At 31.3% G+C, this 26,929-nt stretch overlaps 2 protein-coding genes across 2 annotated transcripts in view; both read left to right on the top strand.

Annotated features, from left to right (window-relative positions):
- LOC131847096 (bifunctional heparan sulfate N-deacetylase/N-sulfotransferase) overlaps positions 1 to 26,929 on the top strand; it is a 128,777-nt gene that overhangs the window by 15,326 nt on the left and 86,522 nt on the right. The gene's annotated exons all lie outside the window — the stretch shown is intronic.
- Positions 22,165 to 25,066, top strand: LOC131846940 (putative nuclease HARBI1). Its single transcript, XM_059196356.1, has 5 exons — positions 22,165 to 22,180; positions 23,235 to 23,440; positions 23,568 to 23,849; positions 24,052 to 24,439; positions 24,939 to 25,066. Exons 1-5 carry the CDS (start codon positions 22,165 to 22,167, stop codon positions 25,061 to 25,063), a joined length of 1,017 nt encoding a protein of 338 aa, XP_059052339.1. The 3' UTR covers positions 25,064 to 25,066.

The following is a 26,929-nucleotide window of genomic DNA, read 5'->3' on the forward strand; positions in this document are numbered from 1 at the left end:
GGTGTACAATTATATAATCGGCCTTAAAAAATATATACAATCTATGTTTATTCTAGATATGTTAAAACATTTCCGATAAATAGTTAAATGGAAGCTTGACGCTTAATATTTCTGTAATATCAACGTATGAAGGGTACTGCGGGTATCACACGCTGATGACGTCATGTTCGTTATTCATGCATATATGCGACAGTAACCAATTACGATCAGGTAGACCTTCGACTTACCATTCCGTTTCATGAAATACATTTTTATGTATATATTGTAAAACTATATAAAATATTGACACATGTGTTTCTTTCAATTTCAATTGCTTACTCTAACCATCCTAGTTATTGAAAAAATTAGAATCTGTTACATTTATTAACAAAAACTCAATTATATTTATCACTAACTTGACCTCTATGATATTTTATTGGTACTAGCTGTTTTATATGGGTAAGATAGTAGGTACAATCTGTTATTTGTTAGCAGAAACATTTGTTTCCGTTCTCATAGAAATCTTTTCTTAGTGTTTACTTACCTTAAGCATATAAGGAAATCCTCTAAAAATCTCATGTTTTCGGGCCTAGAAGTTCCGACTTCGTGTTGGTCGATTAAATAGTTCGAACAAATTACGGTCTACGCTGCTTAATACTAGTAGTTAAATTTAATCAATAAATCTACATACAGTTTACATACACGAGTTTTTAAGTTGGGCTAATATATACTGGATAATAAAGTTTGGTTCCTATCGGTTCCTTTTCATTATATGAATTTATTATACAAACACAAGCATGATTTTTAAAATGGTTTTTTATTTCAGGTACATTCAAACACGAATCTCAAAATTATTTAATATCTGGATCTCTTGTGCACGTCATATTTTTTATCACTATTATACATAATAAAAAAAATGTTTAAAAACATAATATTTTTTAGTCAGTTGTATCTTTAAATATTACATAGCATTTACGTTGTATATATGTGTGTTTAACATATTTAAATTATAAAATCCATGTCTGAACATCTAACGCTATACAAGGTCGTTGGCCAAATAATCTTTTACAGAGTACTTATTTACATATTGTAATTTAGATAATATTCTTTTCAAATATTGTTTATATTTGAAAATTCATTTTTTTGTTTGTTTTTCTCAGATCGAAAGCACCCCGAACTGACTGTAGATTTAAAGTGTGTAATAGAGATGAACTGAACATGAATAAAGATGATTTTGATTTGATTCAATAAGTAGTTCTTAATATTTTTCTTTAATTTAATGAACCGTAGATCCAAAATAACTTTTAGTATCATATTGCAGAATTTAATGCCCATTTTCATAAAACACGTATTTACTTTATCTTAACGAAACATTTTCATTTTTCTCTTTTATTTTTCTCATCTCGAAAAATGTCACTGTTTTCAATCCGTGGAGTAGTAAATATAAATTACAGTAATGGATTTTTTTCTTTAGTTAGGTACTGATTAATGTAGGCTTTACACGTCTCAGAGCGTCCGCACAATGAACATTCGTGTTACTCGGCGCCATGCCATATGTTGCACTGAATTTTTATTCCGACATTGGATGCATTGCACATACGGATTGTTCCATACTAGGAATCGGATTTATTGTAGTGGCCTTTTAAGCCAACAAATAAATACGTGTAACAACAGATTGTTTTATGTAAGTAGGTACTTCGTATCTGAGCTTGTAATTTAGATTTCATTTAAGTTTTAAATTATTTCCACAAAATATAGGCTAAAATTGTATTTAAACTTAGAACAGCTATTACTTATAAATAAATTTTTAATGCAATTATTGAAATCTATTTAACATAATGTGATGTATAAGGTATATTTTATGCATTGCTATTAGGAGCAAAGTGTTATGACTTTGTATCCTATAATTTGCTATTGCCACCATTCAAATCGCAACACAGCTTGTATAGCAAGTTGTTCACGGCAGGCACAAGTCAGACAGAGGGAAAAGTACAACGGGTTCACGCGTCAAACCTCACTTGGATAAGATTTAAATTGATTTTTATTTAATTTTCTTATTTTCCATACTATCGCGAACAACAGGAGAAAAGTATTTAATACATTATAAATATAGATATTTATTATTATACTTTCTTATTTTAAGCCCAACAAATAATTCAAACACAGATCTCAACTACGAAAAATTACATCACATGTGTAATTGACGTTCGTACTGTATATCTTATCATAATTTTTATCTAGTCTCCACTAAATTGACAAATACAAATACTAAGCGTTATTATACGTGAAGTTACATAATATGATAGATAAGTGGATAAAGTGCTCGAGTATATAGGAACATTGATGTTTTTCAAAAGATATGAATATATCATTTTATACTATAAAGTGTTATAAAACTATATACTTTTTTATATTTTATCTATAATTGTTAAGTTCTTTCACCCTTGTGGTATTTAGATAACACTGATTGATATTCGACTAATAAGGACTTATCTAACATACATTAAATTTACATTTTGCATATTCATAGTGTATAATTTTACTATAATATTGTGTTGTATTATAATTATTTGAAAATATTGTGTATTCCAAAATAAAATACAATTATGCAAGCGAAAGCGACTAGTATTATAGTTTGTCATTTTCCACGCTACACGTACAGCGTTAGTAATCGGCCATATTCGCATGTAGCTGTTAAATTACCTTTCGTTAAGACCTGGATTGTGGCACCAGTGGGTGTATATGCACGGGAATGCACCGATGCAGTGGCGTTAATGAGTCCTTGCCATGTGTGCTCACACAGCCGTTTTCTCTCATTGTTTTGCAAATATTATTCTTATTTTGTTATTGTTAGCTTCATTCACAATATGTGCATGAAAATAGGAAATAAAATGCTAATATTTCAGCATTGTGAAACTCCATTGTGAAAGGTTGTAATTTAAGAAATTTGTGTTTACTTTTTCTTTACTTATACACCATTTACAATAACAAATAGCTTATTTCATTTATTGCCTTATCAACTCCACGCATGAACAACTCATACATCGTAGATAGCGTCCATACTATTTTTCGTACGTTGCAATTCTTAAGGACTATTTGGTATTTCGTTTCTATATAACATCTTAATCAATATTTAATATTGCAAATATTAATTTTAATATAATTACAATCGAAGCTTGCAATTGAACCTTGGTTTTCGGGAATGGCAACACCTACAGTATACCACGGACGTCATATTGTATTTTTTGATTTTGTTGTTGACACTCATATCTTTTATAGATGACGTTCTCACTTCACATCCAGTGGACTATTGACTTGCCATTCCAGCTACATAAAAAATTAATCTGACAAACGGCTGAAAAAAGTAAACATGTAATTATTGATAGCAGACAGGCTCAAGGCCAATCGCGTTCCAAATACACACCATTAGTATACTAAATGTAAATAGATTTTTATAGCTGTGCTATGACTGTACTATGTTATTTAAATTTTTTTGTCGTACTCGGATTTGATTAGATTTTTTCCTTTTATTGTTATTACGTTTGCATCATGCGAGTATTGTTTCCTCTTTTGTATTTCTTTTTTCCCCACCTACATTTTATTAATTGAAGTTCCGGTGCCCTAATAAATTTCATTATGTGTAAGTCCTCTGTGACAGAACAACGTCTTTTCTGGTCTACGTAATCTTGATAAAGCCTACTCAATGTTCTCGAAATAATAAATTCATTACATTATTGTATTAATGTTATGTTTTTATTTTGGTCTATTAAGGAGAGTGAATGAAGAATGAATACCTTTAAATTTGCCTAGTGGGAACCATACTAAGTAAGGACACATAAGGTATGCCATGGCTGGCATAGTATTTTCACACTCTTTATTTCTATTAAGTAGTCTTTAATAGTCTTTGTTAGAATCTATTCTAATGTTTGGTATATAAATTAAAATTGGAAATATACAATAAACTCATATGTAATAAAACTCAATTTAATAATTTCTAAATAGCAAATTCTAATCAGCAATAAAGTAGCTTCTAGAAAATATATTGTAAAGGAAGGGATTATGGTCCACCCATTAAAAGGCATGCAGATCAGACAAAAAACAGACGTAGTAGATGTTATGATGTGCCTTCAACTACAAAACAATTAGTTTCATCGCAACATGCGAACACAGGTGATGATGATTCCGTAGCTGAAGCAAGTGAGCAATTAGGATCAGATGTAGATATTGCAGACGGTGGCAAGGTCCCCGTAACTTCAAATTTGGCATTATCCCCTGAAGATTCAGATCAATCGGATACTAATAACCCTGCAGAATCATCGTCTAAAACGATGTAGAAAGCCTGAACTTAGGTATGAGTTCGAGTTGGATTTAATAAAAAAAAAATGTAATACATATATTAGTATAGTGTAATTAATAAAATATAATTGTAGTAGTATATAAGGGTGGACGTGTAATATATGTAGGTAATCAACTTGTTTAACAAATGTTATTATTGCAGGGTATCTCTCTCGCTTATTATTGTTATAGTGAACGGACGTTTTTTTAGTGTGCTCCTCGAATAATAGTTATTAGTACATATTTTACACTATCCATTTTCCATGTCAATCAAAATAACAATACTTAAACTTTAGGAATGATCTGATTAGTTCACGCCATATTGTATTTATGACCCTAAATTATACATATGATCCCATTATATGAGTGGGTAATGACTCCCTAACTGCTTCTTTAGTAGTGTTTATAATAACAGCCATAATTCATTTTCAGCTATAGCAATTGGGGCTACCTGTATAAATTATAGAAAAGGTCTATTTCTTACTAGACACGTTTCTGTTGCACCTGGCTTCCTTAATTAATCTTTAACGTTACACTTTTACCTTACCTTTTGGGTGCTAATTTATTAATACAATTTAATTTTCTTTTGGATTTTTTTTATCCCTGTGGTATACTAACTCTTTTTAATTTAGTCCTTTTGCTACTCGAATCAGTAAGTATTTTTATAGTCTTCGACTTCGTAGATCACTATATTCCCACTAAACATTATTTGAACATAATGGTATTTATGGACATGAAGAATGAATCTATTCGTTTATCTCTGAGAGAACTCTAGCTAATTATATAAATGCGTTTTCATGACTAGACAGAATTCAGCGACCTCGGTTACCTCATCATACCAGATATTATTGTGGTATACAAGTGGCAACAATTCACTACTAGCCGTATCAGCAGTATCACTGTTTGTGTATTAATAAAATAGAAAGTATAACGTATACTGATTACACCCCTTCAATGAAATACACTGTACAAATTACTCGAAGTAATTATTTTACGGAAATATGTTACGATGATCTTTTTTATAGTTTTTTTATAATACAACCATAATTTACATAGATAAAAAAAAATACCCAGGCCTATACAAACAATCATAGTCATCAATACAAATGTTTGCCGAATCCGCGACCGTCAGATGCAAAATGGTATGCTAAACGGCTAGAGCACCCAGGCCGTCAACTAAGCTCTGTTTCTTAAAATCATAGCATAACATGCGCATTCAGCATCACGTGTTGTGTATGTTTTCCAGATGAAGGATGATCTTTTCATATATCAAGCTGGCTGACATGTCGACAGGAATAAGTCATACTAACGTGGTGGTTCACACGTTTCCATTTGCTTACATAATATTAAATTATTCCCACCTCAACATCGTATGCAAATTAGGTTATGTTCATGTTTCCACGTTGCTTTGTATCGCAGTGTCAAGTTAGTACAGTAATGCCTTCATTGTACTTGACGTTTCTTACTCTGATAACTTTCCATTATTCCTGAAAGCCTTATTATTCTTGCTTACTTGGCTTACTTTGGCCGATATTAACTTGTAATACTTTATACAACAATATTATTTAACATTTACGTAGATATTGACTTAAGTACGTAATATAACCAGTATAATAATAATTGCTAAACATCAGTAAGTATTCACTACCATAGTTATTGACATATATATAATAAATATATAACTTATAGCTGTTTATATATAGGACATATATGAGAAAAACTAGTATTGTGCGACTAATAAAAGTAATAGAATTTGTGACTATGCATTTGTGCGCGCTACTCTCAGAAAGTGGATGATGTCTTTTTTAGAGTGGTATTCTAACTAATAAATTATAATATTTACTTAACATTTAGTGTTTATTTGCCTCGGTGGTCTAGCGGTTTAGAACACCGCCTTACTTCCAAAGGTCGCGACTTCAATCCCTTGCACAGCCCAGACATTTGTATTTATGAGTAATATATATGTATTTACAAAAAATAACATCTATGTATGTATTAGTATCAGTTGTTTAGTACCCATAACACAAGCTCTGCTTAGCTTGTGACTAGATGGAACTGTGTGAATTGTCCTGAAATATTAATAATATTTGTTTACTTTTATACCTTTTTATCTTAATAGGTATAACTCCTATAGAAGGCATGCAGACGTCGCGGTTTATATAATTAGATCACTCGTAAAGTATACCGCTTTATGAGCAGTTGAATTATACAAAACGTTTATTGATTGTGGTTACTGAAAGCCTTAGTCATATTCATTTATTCATCATAAATTTGTAACATAACTACATAATCGATAAAGTGTTTTGTATGCACTGCGTGGAGTCGCTTAATGAACCAAATTCACGCGAAGCTAAGTCGAGAGAATAGATATCAAATTCATAAATAGGAGTATTATTTAATTTGTATAATAAAAACAAACTGTTATGTTTTGTTTATACTGTGGAATTTCAAAGAAAATCTAAATCAAAGAACTCTAAAAGTATGGGTACCTCAGTGTCATTTATTTCAGCCGTCAAGCAGCTTGCTTTGTAAACTTGCGTTGTGTTTTGGTTATAGGGTGAGATTAGGCAGTGAAATGATAAGGATAAGACATCTTAGTGGAAAATAACGATTTATTCAATGGTATTATAAGCGTGATACGATAACCGTCTGTGTTATTCGTGATTTCTGTGGTTCTGGTCATGTGTATAGCTTATTCGTCTTTCAGATTTTATTAGAAAGCTGTATTAATCTGTCTATTATATTTTACCAATTATTGGTAAATACATAATCTTAATTATGCAAGTACTTTCTAGTTTTACACTATTTAATAATTCTTGAGACGCTATTTGTAACACTATAATCCTGTCTCCCACAGGGACAAGAGCTACCGTAAGTAGCTACATTCTACCGTAAAATTTCCGAGATTATACCATAATTTATATTGTTATATCATAAAATTATGTACTGTTACATGGTAGAAAACAAAGTCACTGTCGCTGTCTGTCGCTATGTAGGCCTAAATCTTTAAAACTGCGCAACGATATTTGAAGCGGTTTTTTAATAGATAGATTCAAGAGAAAGGTTTATATATATTATACATGCACATTCGTGCGAAGCCGTAGCGAGTTAGCTACTTGTTTTTATGTTATGTTTATAGAAAATACCCGTATGAAATGACTAATCGGCATGAACGAAGGTATTTCAAATTCCACGGTGTCCATAAGTATACAGCAGAAATGCAAGTATATTCTGTATCCACTTTTTACTACACGAGTTTATGACTTATTGATGGCAGCATGCCGGTTATCATCTGAGCATAAAAACTATTGGTAAAGTGTGAACGTAGCCTTTCCTGCCGTACGCAAAATTTCCTAAACAGCTTTACGAAGTACAAAGAGAGAATTGAATGTTTGTCCTAGATTTACTTATGTACCTACTATTATATGTTATATTATATATTCTCTTCTAATGGATATTCTAAGCAAATATACCTATATATTTTAAGAGACTGTTCAAATAGAAGCCTAATTCATCATTAAATATATATAAAACCTTTTATAGTAAATAAACTTTGTCGAATGAATAGCTTAGAGAAAAACGCCGGAGGAAAAATTAATCTAGTGTCCCGGCCCAACAAATATTGTTGTTTGGTAGCTGCCTCTGGAGGCTATAAGTAATCTCGGCACGTTATGCACTCCGCCGGTTGGTTTATTGGAAAAGTGGATGCCACCGTGGCAAGGGCCATAGATTTTATTATGTTTACTCTTATTTTTCTGTTCATTTACACCAATAACTAATAGAAATATGTCATTATATTGTAAGTTTTACGATAATTATTAAAATTACGTAATATAAAATAGTATGAAATAAGTAAAGCTTATAACTACAGTTAACAATATAAACACTTGTCTCTCGAAAATAAACTATCTATATACTTTGTGACTGTGTTTGTGATGAGTGTGGTGACTTGGTAGTGAATTCAGTTTAAATATATATACTTATACTTATAAACGTTTTGATAGAGTTTTAAAGTTGAATTTATGATTAAAATTACTTATTCTTATATATTTTTGTATGATGTCCTTATAAACTTTACGGCTGTCTATTTAAGTAGGTACCTGCAGTGAAAGACACTTCGAGTGTAGCTCGATTCCCTTGGTACTATAATTCAACAGGAAAAACAAACCGACCCTAATTTTTATAAATTTGATCAACTATGTACTTTATCTTCAAAAATAGGAAATATATAGGGAATAAGAAGATGAGTAGAAACGCATATTTGTTGCAAAAATTGGAAACAACAAACTGGTGACTTAGACTGTCGTGATCTCAAAAAAATTAAATTTATCCAAAAATACGAGTACGAAAACTTTGTGCGTATAAATTTACTCACAACTAACTTCGCGTTGGTAAACTCGGCTTCGATTAATCTGTGAGGAGCCTGTATACTGGCCTGTTGTTAAATTGAAACCTAATACACGGACAAAATAACATGTGCAAGTGAAATATTACATTTACCATAAAGGTACTTAACAGTCGACCAAAGTACTTCAATACCCCATTTGGTATTACAGTCAGCTTATATATGTATGTCTAGTAAGCTTATTGAAAAACCATCATTAATTGAAATATTAAAAGATATATCACGCTACAAGAAAATTAAACGTCAAACGCCACTAATTGGCTGCTAGCTAATTTCGAAGGCTGTCTCCAGTGACACTGCTAGTCTCACTACTTGAGCTCGTTCAATATTCAAGCCGTTCGTCCGTTTTGGTTCAATTAATTTATTTAATAAATTCGTTGAGGCTCCCAGGCACCGCTTGTCCCCGCTGCGCCGTTATAAATTTATATCGCTGGACGTGTTCAGAATTTATACCCAGATGTATTTTCTTGGCGTGCTCCCTTGCAGTCGTAAAGAATCCGCCGGTGACCTTGACAGGTATACCTCTTTCGATCCACCAGTTTCTATTTACTCTTTCCCATTCGTTTGATCTTATAAATAATTTCAGGCTGTTAACGTCACTCTTGGGGATGGTTTCTCCTTCCTTTTGTGAGTATTGACGTTGCATTTACCTACATAATATATAAAGCGAGACCCACATTTTTATTATGGAATATATTTGAACATTGAAAGACTCTTCCATATCCGAAATCACTTCACTATATCGCTTTTGAGATACAGATATCATTTTAATATTTGTCAAATGTATAGAAATTGTTAGATATAGCAGTCAAGTGTACACTATGATATATATATATACATATAAATAATTCTAATCAATATAGCTGTTTCTATGCAAATTGAAGTTAACTTATTACTTATAAAGAATATGTTCTCCACTCTGAAGCTATAAACTTGTATTCTGATGTTCTCTATATTGCTTACTAAAGTCTCCTGTAAATGGGGAATGCAGCAAGCAAACTTCTATTTTCTTGTGAAATTGTAACGTTCAAATACAAAAATGTATTATCTGTAACGAAACAGAGCAACGACCAAGAGTTTACATTTTTAGTAAAGTAATTATATTTGTTAGTGAAGAGGTTTTAATTATTTGTCATAAAGTGTGTTTTTATTTGTTTCTGTTATTTTTATATGCCACTTTATCAACTACAATTATTACAGATTAATCGCTTCAGAAATTTTGTCTAGGTGCAGAGCGAACTAATTGTATTGTTCTAAGTTTCTAATTACTAATCGAAAGTAGCATAGTTCGAAAATATTAAACCGTGTTTTGGAATATATAAATTAACGACTTCCATGTTAATGATAGAGTTTAAGTGTCCATTTTGGAGTCTTGCAAACAATGTTTAAGTGAACAATTTCTAAAATATCAAAATTTCAATGTATCAAACTTGTAGTTTCTGTAATATTGCTATCTGACGGACAGACAAAAGGACTTAAAATATGGGTTACATTTTACCTTTTTGATTCAGAATCCAAACAATCAGTCATTGTGATGTTATCCCTAGATCGTACCTGTTGTGGTTGACAGCAGTTATGACGCTTTCCATCGCTTTATTGTCTCGCACAACCATTGTCCCTTTTACAGGATCCCGTTTAGTTTTAATTAAGTCCTCTTGACTATGTATATTTCCTATAGTGCTACTTACTAAAGCCGCATTTAAATATCTTTAGCAATAGCAACAGTACCTGGAATAGGAAGTCGAGTTTAACTTGATTAAGCACAGGCACTTTAAGTCCCTATTTCCCGTAGGGAGGCGTCGGCAACATTCCACGTTAATAGATTTTTAATAACCTTTACGATATTTAGTATATTGCATAATTATATTTCATATATAATAAAACCTTTTCTTTTGTATTACTTTATTGAAACATTACTTTTTACTTTACTTAGATAAAAAGGTTAAAATAAAGTAATACTTAATTGATCCACTTTTTTAGGCAAACTACTAATAATAGTAAAACATTGGCCTTATATATAATTTCTACTTAGTTCATTTTAAAATAATATTTGTATATTTATTCCCAGTTATATACCCGCATTGCTAGGAAAAAGCATATATATGTAATTACTGAACATATTCCGTCACTGACTATATTGATGACAAATTTTAATATTGACATTATTATAAAAAACAACGATATTTATATTCCTAAATGTTATCGAAATGGTTAATGCAAATAAATTATTGAATTGAATTGAATTATTACCTACTTGTGTGTAACTTACATATTTGTTTTCTAATGCGTATAATTCTAGATTTGCTTAGTTAGCAGCTGGACGGCACTGTGTTATTTGCCCAAGTCCATATTTGTGGGTATTTATTATTATTCTTTTATTTAACAAAATTAATATATTCATGAAATTGATAAGTAGCTAACTGTGCTAAATTAATACGAATTACGGCAGTAGAGGTGGCACAGACATTTAACTTGGGCCTTAAAGGAACCGAGATGTAATTAAAATAAATATTTGGCACGAAATCCGGGTCGCGGCGGTTAAGCAGAGACATTCCCACCCTTTGAACAAGTTCTTGTTTATGTTTGCTCATTAAACAAATAAAAGTGGAAATTTCGTCTTAATCTGTGAAAACTTTTACGTTCATGAGTGTCGAATTAAAATTTATATTCTAATAATTAGTATTACAAGAGCCACTTTCATACTTATAAAGGTCGCTACTACGTTATACCGAGTTTAAGTCACATAAAAACAGGCCTTATTAAAAACCTTATTAGCAAATAAATACTAAATTATAAAATTGGTTAACGAAACCGACACATAAAAAAAATCGAATTGAGAACCTCCTCCTTTTTTGAAGCTGGTAGATGTTAACAGGTCCTAAAATGAATAGTTATGAAAATACTAGCTATATGAAAGTCGGTATTCTAATCGCTAAATAGTGATTTCTTCCAGGCAACCTCAACAGTTCTGAGTTAATGTTACTATACCTACTTTCAAGTGAACTTTGTAGATACAAATATATCATAAATATTATTTCTATGTTTATTTGGAATGCCAACGAGTTGACAGCACATCTAGTGGAAAATAGTAACTAATGCATAAAGAACAACACGGACATAACTGCTATTCCTAAGAACTAGCTGTTACACTTGTACCGCACCAAAGCACTCGTTCACTTCAAATGAATAGTATGTAGCATCATATTATATACTCTATTATATACATCGACAGTGGATGACTGACTTGTGTTGGCTAGAGTCACTTAATGAAAGCCAAGGAAAATATTTTATTCGCATAATAATGTACTACTACCAAAACCATGACGGTTTCCAGGGGTACAGTGTAGAAGTCAACATGACATGACGTGTCTAGCTATGGCGTCGATGGTCCTTGTTACTAACAATCCTCTATCCCAATTTAATATATTGAAGATATACAAAATTTACATGAAAATCAACTCCTCATAACTGTAATAAATGAAGTTTTGTTTTGCAATTGAAGCAATTAAAGGGTCACTTTAAATTCATAAAGTGTACACGCATAATAAGCCGACTGTCACCGGCTCTATTTGATTGCATATTAGCAAGCTGACTGGATGCCAAGTCACGCTTAATAGCATAACAACACTCTTGTCTGATAGATTTGCTGCCTCATACATTATGCAATTTAAGTATATCAGCCAAGTCTAATGGTTCTACTATCACAATGGGATCTTGTGATCATCAATGTGATAACGAAATCAGTTTTACGCCGCATCTATATATGAATTTCATTTCACTAATCTACAGACAATTTTTGATGCAGATGATCTAACATGAAATTTTATATCTTACCTTTTATTTACTTCAGTGATGAACTGATGACATTCTTTACTTCTTTTTAGTACTTGTTTTATTTGGCTATTACTCGAAAATAATAAATTTACATTTTGTTTAGAAAAAAGAAACTACTACTAAACTAAATATTAAAATAACTTCTCCATAAAATCATGATTTCGTAGAGCTCTGCTTGTATTACACAGCGCTTTTCCTTGAAATATGTTTATAAGCCAGGAAATGTATTTTCCGGACTGACATGTCTGTTTAGTAAAGTTGATAGGTCGTAAGCGAAAGGAAGCAAAATACTGACAACGTGTACTGCATTCTATAGTTACCTTTTGCTTACGTAAAATTCTGCAGATAATATAAGTTCGTCTGGTTACTCACAGCCTTAAAAAAAATGAAATAACTTTTCGACATTATCGAGTATTTTTTATTTTTTTCAAATTACAAATTTATACGTTGTAGATATATTTGCAAGATCAAAAATAGTTTATATAATTTTTCCTCGTTTTACGTTCAAGCTAATCCTAGGATCAACTTAATAGATTTGAATACTGTTTTACTGTAAGAAGCGTAATATTTTGCGTTTGTGAAATAATCGATTTTCAACACGATAAGTACGAAGTTGGGCTTTCAGCTAGTTGCAAAATAGAATATATATATTGAAGCTTCCAATAAAAACAGTCAAAAGCAAAATCGCATCAGTGATTGGATTTTATTTCTTTTCAAACTTCGTCAGTCTCAAAGGTCGTGCAATGTCATTAATCGCTTTATAAGAGAGGAAGTGCAAAGTGGACCGTACGAGGACGTTTAAGCGCCACCCCCTCCGCGACCCTCTAGCCTGAATTCATTATTGTCCCCGTACTGAGTATGCGCTTCAAAGAAACTGCTGACATTACTCTCTATTGGCTTGTGAGTAGATTCAACAGTTTTATACGCTTCCAAATTGTTGTTGTCATTATAATATAAAAAGTCTTTCTGCCACAATTTCCCATTATAGTACTACTATATTCCGACCACTAGAAATGCAATTATACTTGTAGAAAGGGTTAAATACATATTGTTGTCTAACTTTATTGTAAAAAAGTAGTGAAAATGACGTATTTAACTCACAGAAGAGTTCAAAAAAGCATTTATCATAATCAGTCACCAATAAATAGCCGTTTGCACCACATTAAAAACAATATTTTTTTACTTATAGCAAAGATAAAAAAACATTGTCTATGTTTGGAAATTAATTAGCAAGAAATTATATTTGTTGCAATTGATAGAGATTATGCTTCCTGCAGATTTTAAAATAACTTTTATAAACTTCTGACCCAAAATGAGGAACTAATAATATAATTTTGTTAACAAAATTTTCAATTATTATGTATAACTAAAATTATAATAAAGTTATATCTTACTGTAATAAATATACACCATAATAAATTAACTCATTGTAAATCTTATTTATATGTATAGAAAGCGGAGTTTCCAGCTCACGCCTGATCGATTTTTTTTGGTGTTTATATGCTTGTCTGAATTGGACGCTGGAATGTGGATACTTCCTTGTATGGACTTTGCATCTGGGTAGTTAGACAACGTAGTAGTATACTTTCTCATGGGGTTATTGTCATTATTCTTAGTCTGCCAATGATGTAAAAGCTAGTAACACTACTAAGATATAAATTGTAGTATTTATTATGTAGTAGTTCTTGATCAAAATTATATCATAAATATCATATTACAATAAATTATATTCTATATATAATAATAAATTATATTAATTATACTCTAAATTATATGTAAACTGTTCGTTTCTAATTCCCTTAAATTTACTGTTCATCATTGATTTATATTGAAAAACAAAATCTTTAAAAATTATACAAAAACTCCCAGTGCTAAGTTCTGGTTAACATTTTTCTGTCGCTTCGCTTAGCTCTTATAAACTATGGGTTTGGATACCTTTTTATTTCATTTCAATAATTTTTGCCTTACAACTTCCATTAAATATTCAGTGTATCTGTGTGTGGTAAGGCCGGATCGCTAGTGATGTGTAACATATGAACAATATGTGTTATAATATATATGTATGTTATATAATATATATGTTATACATCACTAGCGTATACGGACGAAGTTAGAACGGGCCGTTATTTTACGATAAATAGATAACCTTAATATTTATGTAGTAAGCCATACAATTGCAATACATTTGGGATTCGGACTATAACAGGCGCAGTCAAGGAAAATCGCCGATGGTCGATACGTGAGCAATCGCGGCACGTGCGTGGTCCATTGCTCTTACACTGTTATTTATCAGAGTGGTTTGATCTCTACATGCTTATGTATAAAGTCGATATTAAGCCTAATTTAATTACAAAACGAATAGTCCTTTCAAATTATGAATATCATCAATAATTGCTCTAATGTCTACGATGATGAACGGTTTGGTATTATAAAACGGCACTGAAATTATAAGAGTGACACTAGTTTTATAAAAAAAATATATGCCTATACATTTTTTATACTTAATACTAGTTCATTAATTTTGAATAAGTTAATTTTATGTTCTAATAATGTCATTTTACTATGGCCTGACATAGCATAGATTGCTATTGTCATTAATGTATAAAATAAAAATAAAAGTTTCGTTGCTCGAAACGTGTTTTAGTGACCTTAAATATATGAGTAATTAATTGCAATCGTGACTTCACAAAAATAGTTACATGCATGATGCTTAAAACTTTCATTGTGTAAATTAAACCATGTACATATAGATTTTAACTAAATACGCCACTGTCATTCGTACGGCTAAAAAAATATTATTTACGGTGTCAATAATTGTAGTAATTAAGTATAATAAATTTGTTGAACTTCATAAACAATCGCACAGTACCAATTTTTAACTTTAGCCTTATATTTTATTAATAAGACGAGGCCTGACTGTTGAGATTTTAATTAAAATTCGTCCATCCTCTGTTACGGTCTTATGGAATTTATGAGAGAGAGAGAGTAACACTTGACGGAGCTCGAGATGATTTAGTAAAATTATGCTGAGAGCCAGATGTCTCGACATCTTTACTTTAGTGGAAGTATGGCAATACGTACCAGTCTGTCGCTATTTTACTCTGGCTGGTCCAACATAAATACACATTGTTTTATTTATTACGTTGATTCAAATAAGTCACTGATATTGTAATATCTCGTTTAACTAATATTCTCGTATTTATTTCTCCGTATATATTTTTATTTTCTTAGAGGAATTTAATTAGAAAAATATTAATTAGATATATTGTATATAGAATTGGCATAGATTGATTTGTTTAAAATACATATTTAGTATTATTTTCTCCTTATTTATTTTCTCAGCTTTCTTTGCCTCTATATGTTGACACATTCTCTGATTTTTTTTAATTTTTAACGAATTGAAGGTTTTTGATTTTGCCTTTCATTGATAGGTGTTACTATTTTACGATTCTATAACATGTAAAGGTAAATATTATCTGTTCTAAAAATAGAGGTATTAATGTCCTTAACTGAAGGAAAACTTGTTATTCTTGCCATTGTATGCATATTGCGCATGTTTGATTTCAAATTATAATCACGATTCTCGACAGTAATATGTATGTTAATATGGTGATTGTTCGCACTTAGTATCTAGGAATCTATGTTAGGTTGTTGTATAAAAATTGTATTACAATCGAAAATTTGTATTCAAATCACATTTAATAGATATTTATTCTCGAACCGGATTCAACGTTATCAATATATTTAAGGTATTTGAATACAGACATTCATTAAAATAATATTTGTTAATTATTTAATTAATGTTTCCTTGTGCAATGTGCAAAACAAAATATTTTTTTATGTTCCGGAACTGCAAACAAGCTGACGGGCTAACTGATAGTAATCGGTATTATTCGCCTATATTAATCAATAGCACGTTATCGCGTGATACTAAAACTTGCTACCAACAGAGAAGTAAGATGTCATGCCTCTTATCTTGTAATTTCACTAACTAATCTGATCCTCTAACCAAAACACAACTTTTAAAACCAGCTACTTGACGGTTGAAGTACACTATTACGCAGGCAACTTTTTACTGCCTACCTTTGGTGTACTGCACGAGGCTAAGAAAGACTAAAACTGAATTTCCGGGACGCTAGTGATAAGATAATGGTAACAACTGGTAGTAATAACATGAATCAGGTCATCAAAATTGATTAGGTGTGTGTGGAAAGTCGCGTGGCGGCGTGCCGACCGGAACCACCGACGATGCCGGCGCTTGGCACGGGCTGGACACTTGAGACGTTGGCGGGCGCCCAATGCTCTTTATCTTAATGCACTCGCCCATCCTCTGTCCTCACAGCAGCCATAACTCGTTTTGCACTTCACAATTGTCTCCGCTACACGACACACCGTAGTCGGGAAATTTGATACACCACACGCGGGTTTTCTGTCTACGAATATCGAGGCGTTACGTTTGTTCGATGTTGTCAACTTTTGGGGTTGTATTTCTACTTATTTGTACCCGTGTTTATCGATTTAGGCCCTAGCCCAAAATTAGGTACGATAGAAACTAAGGGGATTTTATTTTGTAATATAACTAATTTATCACAGTATCGGATTTATTAACTTTTATGCAGCATATATATTCGAAGATTGGCATTATATGTTTATACTATATATTAGCCCATTTAGATTGATATGTAATAATTATACGTTATTGTCTTAGTTGAGGCACACCCATTCACTAACACAAAGCCTTTTTAACACACTGGTACCTTCTTACTTTATTATGTACCATTACTAGCTTAATAATACATAATAATACTAAAATTAGTTTAATATAAAACCGTAAAATAGTTTCTGTAGTTTAAAATTTGTATATTCACATATATGTATATGTACTAATCTAGTGCATTAATAATTTAAGCATTTATAACATCGTGTTGGTAACACTACTTCGTTTAATATACTTAATTTAAGAAAATCCTCTATATTTGTCGAAAATTCGTGTCGGAGTTTGGAACGTGGACGCATTGGCGAAGAGCTGAGGAATTTAATTCGGATGTTCTCCCCACGGAGACTGACGGCTTGTGACACGCTGCAACATTTACGCGACAGTTTTTCGCCAGATTTTAGATAGCATTCTGTTTTATTAAAGTTATATTAGTTATTTTATATACCTTTATTCAATTTCTCCTACATCATAAGTACTATCTTTGCGAGCTCTTTTATTATCATGTTTTAAAGAAGTTGTTGTAGCTATACCTCTTGTTTTCTTGGTATAGTTCAGTAAAATACTTATTATCAAGATTTCAGTAATATTAAAAATAATTTCAACTAAAAGTGACATATATTTTGCTACACCACTCAATTAAATTACAAGTACAAAAGCACACAGAACTAGATTAAGGAAGGAGAACAAGGACTGAAAATACAATAAGTCTAGCTTCAAGCCCAATTTGAGGTATATCTTTAATTTATTTAGGTAGTGTTTAGTTGATTCAATAGTAAATAATTAGCAAGTGAATTACTACAGCAATCTGAATTAGACCTATGTAACTAGGGCTGCTGGAAATTCCCAATTTAATAAACTAAAAATAATAATAGAATTGCGTTAGTCCGACGTGCTGCTTATGAAGCCAATGTGACACGGACATCGGTCGCAAATTCCGGAAGAGATTACAGGTTTTACAGATGAGGTTAAACGACACGTATCATAGGACGTCCATGAAAAGATGTTTTTTATTTATATAATAATAAGAACTCCGTAAAATTTGAGCATTTTTTTAGTTTACAGTCTACATCGGTGATAAATGATTTTAAATTTTATGTTTAGTATATACAATGTATTCATACCGTAGTGTGGCTCACCTTGGTAATTGAGGTATGTATTATTAGTAATCATTATAATTATGACCCATTGGTCATTTGCCCACATGATCTGATTTCTCTTCATGAGTTGGATCTAGCTCAGTAATACCACACTGAACCGTTATTTTGAGTAGGGTTTTATATCCGATCCTTCCTTTCACTACAGTCTATTTATTCAATATTTGTCTAGTGGTTTATCTAGAAGAAGGAATTGACACATTGTATTCACTTCGTGACAACACGGAATCATATTAATCTGCATACCTACTTTATTTATCGTAGACCTATAAATTCTAGATTTATTTATTATCGAGCTGTTTGAGATAGACACTTTGTTGTTTGCCAAAACCACCCCAGGTATGTTCCATAAATCATAAACTTTGTTCGCTCCTATATCTTGATATCGATTTATTTGAATCCGTACGTAACTGGTATGTCGGCATACATTAGATAACTACAGCAGGTACAATATCAGTTTTTTGCTCGCAATAAGTGATTACTAAACAAGAATCCTTTTCGCTAGGTACACAAATCTTGCAAAGCTATATGTGGGCCCACAATATTGAAAGTGGAATCACGTTCCATTTCGCGGCGGATATAGGGCCCCGCGTTACGGGCCAATCCGCCGACACGATGATGGTTCGTCGACGGCTACGATTTCCGGCACAAGCTTATATGCCCATTTACTCCATGTTCATACTACGTAAACGCCATTTAGCCTCTGCGGAGGCGTCAAAACAACCACTCGACATTTTCCCATCTTCTCCGCCTATCACAATCTCTTTCCCGGAATTATAGAAGGCAGGCACGTCTACTCGTGGCATGTTGTTAGGGTCGAATCAAGCTAAATGACAGCTAGCGGAGAATTCGATTTCCGTCTTACAAACTTCATGACAAACGAACCCCTTGGGCATCGCTGCGGTTTATTAAATTAGACAAAACATTTGTTCTCTAATTGCAGTGGCTTTCAAATCATATTTTGACACGAAACCAAAGAGATCTCATGATCTAGAAAAATAACATGCGTAGTTACACATAGATCAAGTAAATGAACTCGGAATGGGTTAAATAAAAACATGTGCTGTGGAGTCCAACAGGTTAGAGAAGTGGTAGGAACGACAAAGCCAGTTGGACAAACACAAAGTAACGTTGAGTAAACATTGGGCTTCTACGTGCTAATGCATGTGGATCTCTCAACCCGTGGTAATGCCGTAGCCTTACCTAGAAATTGTCTTGTTTATTAGAATTGCTTTAAGTTTAACAAATAATCTTTTATTTGAAATTCTTTAAAAAGTGTGTACATATTAAACTAATAAATGTACAGAACTATGTTACATTTATTAACAGTGGTAATTAAACGAAAGAAAAGACGGTACTGTGAAAATTAACGTGGTAGAGGTTCATATTATTATTTTTACATTCAAATCGATAAAAAAATCCCGACGAAGTCCTACATACAACAAAAGCGATGCCACAAAACCATACTTATCCAAATATAATAAAATACAGTAAAAAATTACAAAAGAAGTTACACTACAATAGATATTCTACCCTGCTTTTTACTTTATTAGTACTACGTTTATAAGTTATTGGTATTTTCAGTGATTGGTTAGAAATATCTTTTTACCTAAGTATATAATTCGAGGAATATTACTTGAACTTTATATATATATAGTTGAAGGTCTGAAGACTAATGAAAGTCGTTATGACCGCGGAATGTTTACGGTTGATTAAACAATTTGTGGTGCCTTATAAACTACGTACCTATATCTAATCGCTTCTTTTAGTAGCACATTCCTTTGCATGTTCATGCTACAATATTTAAAGACTAAAATTCTCAATATTAATAAACTGTACCTATTAATACTTTACAGTATTTAATGTAAAAATGTAAATATCTTTTTACCTAAGTATATAATTCGAGGAATATTACTTGAACTTTATATATATATAGTTGAAGGTCTGAAAACTAATGAAAGTCGTTATAACCGCGGAATGTTTACGGTTGATTAAACAATTTGTGGTGCCTTATAAACTACGTACCTATATCTAATCGCTTCTTTTAGTAGCACATTCCTTTGCATGTTCATGCTACAATATTTAAATTCTCAATATTAATAAACTGTGCCTATTAATACTTTACAGTATTTAATGTACAAAAATGTAATGTGTACGAAGTAATATGGAAATACAATCTGCAATTTAAAAAAAACATTGGTCTTCCATGAGAATTTCTAAAATGACATGGGTCTTCTTTTTCGGTTAAATCGATTAAACATTTTTGTCTTTTTTAGATAGAAAGTCTTTTAATAAATCAATCTATGTTGTCTAATATTTTGAAATGAAACATTTAGTTATACCATTTTTAATAAAATTACAAAAAACAAAATCAACGTTTATTATGACAGCTACTATTACGTAGCGGAGCTGGACGACACGAAAAATAACATAATAAGGTTTATGCTTGTTACCAAATACGTCTATTAATAAAAAGTATACCTGTAACATTACACTTTGGAGGTGTTTATTACTGATAGTCTGGACTCTTAGATTATCTTATCTGCATACAAATTTTATTCACGTAAATGCTGTTGGTAACTGAATATTCAGCTGTTCACAACAATGAACTGATTTACTACTTTGTGATTCAGGCTGCGTTCGCGCTGTTCGGTCGAGTCGCTCTTCCGCCCTGTAGATAGACGATCTTATCCATACAGAAGCCTGCGTAAAATGCGGAAAACGTAAAATTTTCCCTTTTATTATCGTTGGCTTATCATTACACATGATGGAGCTCTTCAATTTTACCTAAACGGCTCATGAAATGTTAAGTATGCGGGTAGATATGGCCTAACACGGGGATCATTCTGGTAACTCTTCGTATTATGTTGCAAATTAAAAACAAAGCGTATCTATAAACAAAACGAGTTAGTCCAAGATATGGCCGCGAAATTTGCATGCAGAATAGGTTTGGTCGTGGCATTTCTAAGGGCGGGCGGTTTACTAGAACGTATTTTATTTAGCTCGCGCACGTGACGGGCTCAAGACGCAGGCAGTGCTCAACCGCTCGTTTGTCACACAAAATTGCCTACAGTCTGAGACAGTTCACTCATTTGAAATATTTAATCATCGGAAGCCTCTACGAGTTTAATTCTAATATATTACTTAAACAATTATTTTTAAAAGGGTATATATAACCGTGCCTGTTAAAATTATCTTACCTGATATATGTAATTAAGAAAACGTGCGTAATATAATTCCTATAAATTGAATTATACAATTATTCGGGTTTATTCAATTAATATATTGTATTGCTTTAGAAAACCTCTTTTATTTCTCTTTCAGTGAAAAATACCTTTCCAGAGGTTATCACGTTATAGATTTTTGTATCCTCCGACTTTAATGTACCTAAGTGAATTAAAGTTAGACTAATATCAATATAATTGTATTTATATTAACTATCAAATATATTTTTACTAAACATACAACGAAGATTATAGCTATAAACATACTGTAGAGTCGTCTTTGATAATCCTTCCGATCATTTCAGAATTTACAGATTTCAGATGTATTGGTGTGAATATCCGCTATGAACCACAGGTGGGTATAAAGGAAATTCCATTGCAATTTTGTACACGCTCTTCCCAAGCAACTCGCTATTATTTAAGTCTGCGAGTAGTACAGCAGGATACTTTGGAAAATTGTACATAATAGTAACAATTTATTTTTTAATTAGTTATTAAACAGCTATTATTAACAAAATGTCTCCAAAATCAGGCAATATTTTACGCACACGTCTAACTCCCTAGTGAACAAAGTATACGCATCAGTAAAATATTGCTTATCACTGAGTTTTTAACAGCGTCATGCTGAAGCCCGTTATTTACTACTAACCAATTATTTAAGGTACTATTAAACTTTTTCTTCTCTTATTTTTTATTAGTATATCTGAAAAATACATTTTAATATGAGTAAAAGAAAAGCACAGTTACTGTTAGTTGTAAATGATTGTAACTAATGGTTAAAGCTACGCATTACACTATACACTACATTTATGATGATGACCTATGTAGGGGTTGTTCCTACACTTGTTGATAATGATAATTGATATTGATAATGATAATTGATAGTGATAATTGATAGTTATAATTGATAATCTACGGGGATGATAAATAAAAGATACGTCCCGTAGTGAGCGCTTGATGTTATACACTGATTTATTGTATAGTAATATATGTATAGTGAAATGATATATGCTACGTAAGTGATAATTTATAAGTATATTATTGTTATGGTACGGTGTTCCGTACATCCTGCCCCTCTAAAAAGAAAAAAAATTTGCTATATTCGAACATTAAACAAAAATAATAATGAGTCTTAATTTTAAATGATATAAAGTTATTTTACATGCTATAAGGTGATTGAACAATATTTATCTTACAACTGAACAAACTATAACTAAACACTTACAGTGTTATTCATAAAACTTAAGAAGCCTTTATAAGCCCACTATAACAGTGCTATAAAGGCTTTATAAAAATCTCTATTTATAAACGCTCTATAAAGCTCTTATAACTGTTCATTAGCAATCAGTTCTATAAACCCTCTATAAACCTATGATAAACCTCTGATAGTGAAAAACGTTATTCATAAACGCTCTATAGCGGTCCGATAAAGTCAAAACGTCAAATAGCGAGCCTATAAAGTTAACAGAGCCGACTCCTACTTTAGCGGCATTTTAACCTAAAAATTGTGAAATAATTATTCCGTTAATTAATAAAATGGAAGCAATTACGACCATTTCTACAATTAATTTAATTGATATGTCAAGAATACGTCAAAAAAAAACATTTAAAAAAAAAGTATCCATTTCTTTTACCAGATAAGTGCTTTAAATATAAATACCGATTCAATAAAAGTACTGCTCGATATATAATTTCCTTGGTATACGATCAACTAAAACAAGATCCCAGAGGTGGTGCCGTTTCTCCAGAGTTGCAAGTGTTAACTGCTTTGAGGTGTTGGGGACGAAGAGAGGTAAGTTTTTTTTACAATACATTCATCAATCATATATTTATATATATATAGGATAATGTAAGTTTTTATATGTAAGTTTTCATACAATTCAAACTCATAATTAATCTTGATATCTTTCATTTCATAGGTTCAGGATGATTGTGCTGATCTTCATGGACTCAGTCAACCCACAGTTAGTAGGATATGTAGTAGGGTGGCAAAGGCAATTGCTCAGCTTGCTTCCACTTTTATAAAAATGCCAGAAACTGTCACAGAGGAACGGTCTTGTATGACAAATTTTGAAAGTCTGGCTGGTTTTCCAGGGGTTACAGGGGCTATAGACTGTACCCATATTAAAATTAAAAAAACAGGTGGTGATGCAGCCCAATATTACATAAATAGGAAAGGATATTATTCTTTGAATGTGCAGGTGATAAAATTATGTATTATGTGTAAAACATATCTATATTGTTTGATTAACTAATTATCATTACATAGTATAAAACAAAGTCACATTAAAACTATACAATGCATGTTGAAGGGGGTTATAATAGATTCAAGAGGAAGGTTTATATATATATATATATATATGTACTAGTAATGTATAAAGTACTTAATTATTTTGATTTTAGGTTGTCTGTGATGCAAAACTTGTAATAAGAGATGTTGTAGCAAGATGGAGGGGCAGTACTCATGACAGTAGAATATTTACTGAGTCAATTATAAAAGAAAGGTTTAATAATGGTCACTTTAGAGGATGTTTACTCGGTGACTCAGGGTATCCACTTCTGCCCTACCTTTTTACACCAATTTTGCATCCTGTATGTAGAAAGGAAGAAAGGTATAACTCTGCCCATATCAAAACACGGAATAGTGTGGAAAGATGTTTTGGAGTGTGGAAACAGAGATTCCAATGTTTACTACATGGATTAAGTGTATCGCTGGAAAATGGAAAGGCAGTTATAGTGGCTTTAGCTGTGCTCCACAATATCGCTATGAGTAGGAATGACGATATATTAGGTAATTCTTTTAATGAAACACTACTTTATTTATTTCAATATTATTTAATAAACACAATTTTTACAAAAAATTTACAATACAAGTTTTTGTACAAACACTAATTTGTTTACTATATTTGATTATCAACTTCAGTGCATTCATAATTTGCACTGTTACACAATTATTACAACTAGCGGTTGCCTGTGACTTCATATGAAAATGTATTTTTGTAAAAATCTTCCAGAATTAATTATTTTTGAAGCCTCACAGGTCTGCTATGAATATGTAACTTTCAAACTATTTATCCAGATTATGTGTAAAGGACAAAGTTTTAATGTAGTTTATACATTGTTGTTATTTATATCTTCTGATATATGATGCAGTCACAGTCATCCATTGAATATAGTTATACAGACATGTTTCTAATCCTTGTTGTTTAAGCTGTATTTTGATAAGTATCAATACATTATATTTTTCAATAAATTATGGGCCTGTAAAGTAATAATATTATTAATTTCAGAATATGAGAATCTTGAAGAGGTTACCATTCAATCACAACATCAAATTGATGAAGGAATGGGCAATGGTGCTGTAAGAAGACACTCTCGATATATTTTGGATACATTTATACAAAATAATTTTTAATAAAATAAATTATGTTAATTTACTTTGTTTACTATATTTTATATTTAACTTGTTACAAGTTGTCTACATACTTGGATTGTTTTTCTTTCTAGAAAATATCAATTTTTGTTGGAGAATTTCATACTCCAAGTCTAAATTTCTTGCTTTCTTTCTTTCATTATCCATTTGTATATTATGTAATTCATTTTTGTTCTTGATCTCTGTATCAGCTATTTTTTGTATATAATTGTTTGTATTTGTGAGCTGTATAATAAAAAAAAAACAATTATTTAATTATAAAAAATATTTGTATTTTATGGTGTATAAATTTATTTGGGTACCTTTCTTTTTTTATTACATTTCTTTCCTTCATTTGAAATATATTCTTTTGTGCTGCCACTTTGAGACTACAAAAGAAATAACTAAATTTATGTATATTAAACACCATATTATACCAACCAATTTAATCAATCATATCAAACATCTCTTTATAATCTTTGGTCCCAGTCATTTAGCACACAAAAATATATTTAAAAGTTCTATATTACTTACATTTTCAATAATTTCATCAATCTCCAAAATAATTTCTGGCATCTCCGGTGCTTTTTCATTCAGTTTTGGTTCTCTAGGTTTGTCTGGAATCTTTTAATTACAACATGTACTTTTATAAAAATAATATATATATGTTATATAATATACATTATGCTGAGTTCATTGATGTCATGATATAATAGATACTACTTATTATATATTACTTACAGCGCTAACAGGTACATCTATTTCATTTATCTGAAATATGAACACAATGATTAATGAACCTACACTTACTACCTTTACTTTTTATATTATATGCAATGAAAAAATAAAAAATAGGTTACATGATCATCTGGAATTCCTGTTTTAGCGTCAGAGTCATATAGATTGGTGTCCACGTAAAACTCCTGCGGTAACCATGCCAATATGTCTGTACTGTCCACTGGAACAGTCACAGTAGGTGGAGTTTTATTCAGAGATCGCCTCTGGTCTGCAAAATTTTTCTTTTTACTTACTTTGATGACTCCCCACTGAGTTTTTATTTGTTGCAATGTGCGTCTGCTACCTTTGCACATTGCATTAAAACTGAAAAATATATTGAAGTGTAAGTACATGAGCAATAACAATTCACATATAAAATTATACTAAGCATGCAAGTTACTCTAATCTACGGGCTAGCTTCTACAAATAATAAATAACCTATCCATAACTTCCAGCCATCCTTTCTTTTTACAGTTGTTGGTATTCGTATCCGTATTCTTATTCTCTAGTACGGCGACACGATGATCAATTCCAACAATAAATTCTATCAAAAATAAGGTATGCATTAAATGAATGTAATAAAAAGTTAAAACAAGTGAAATTCAAAGTCGTACATAAAAAATAATTTACTTGATCCAAAACTGGACAAAAATAACAAATATTGATAAGTAAACACAATCTTACCTTGTCGTCTTCCAACCAATTTTCGCTTCGTGCTCTCTTTTGTTTATCCATTTTAAAATTTACTAGACAATGAAAATCCGTAATATGTAATAAATCCGTTAATTCTAATTCTAACGAATTGTAACTATATTAAAACAATCGTAAATTATAACATGCAATTTTAAATAAAACAATCGTTTTGACAGAACCAGTGTTGCCAACGATGTTTTATTGAAACTATATAGCAAAGAAACCTCGAGTTTTACAAAATATTTAAATCAATATTAATGAATTAATAAAACTACTTGAAACCATTATATTAAAAATTTGCTTAAAAATACATGCATATTTAAACCAAAAATCATTGTAATATTTAAAAACTATGTAAAAATACTTTATCTTTTAACTTTATTAAATAGAAATACAATT

The sequence above is a fragment of the Achroia grisella genome, unplaced genomic scaffold, assembly GCF_030625045.1.
Source record: "Achroia grisella isolate CSIRO2021 unplaced genomic scaffold, CSIRO_AGI_Agris_v1 utg515, whole genome shotgun sequence".
Lineage (NCBI taxonomy): Eukaryota > Metazoa > Arthropoda > Insecta > Lepidoptera > Pyralidae > Achroia > Achroia grisella.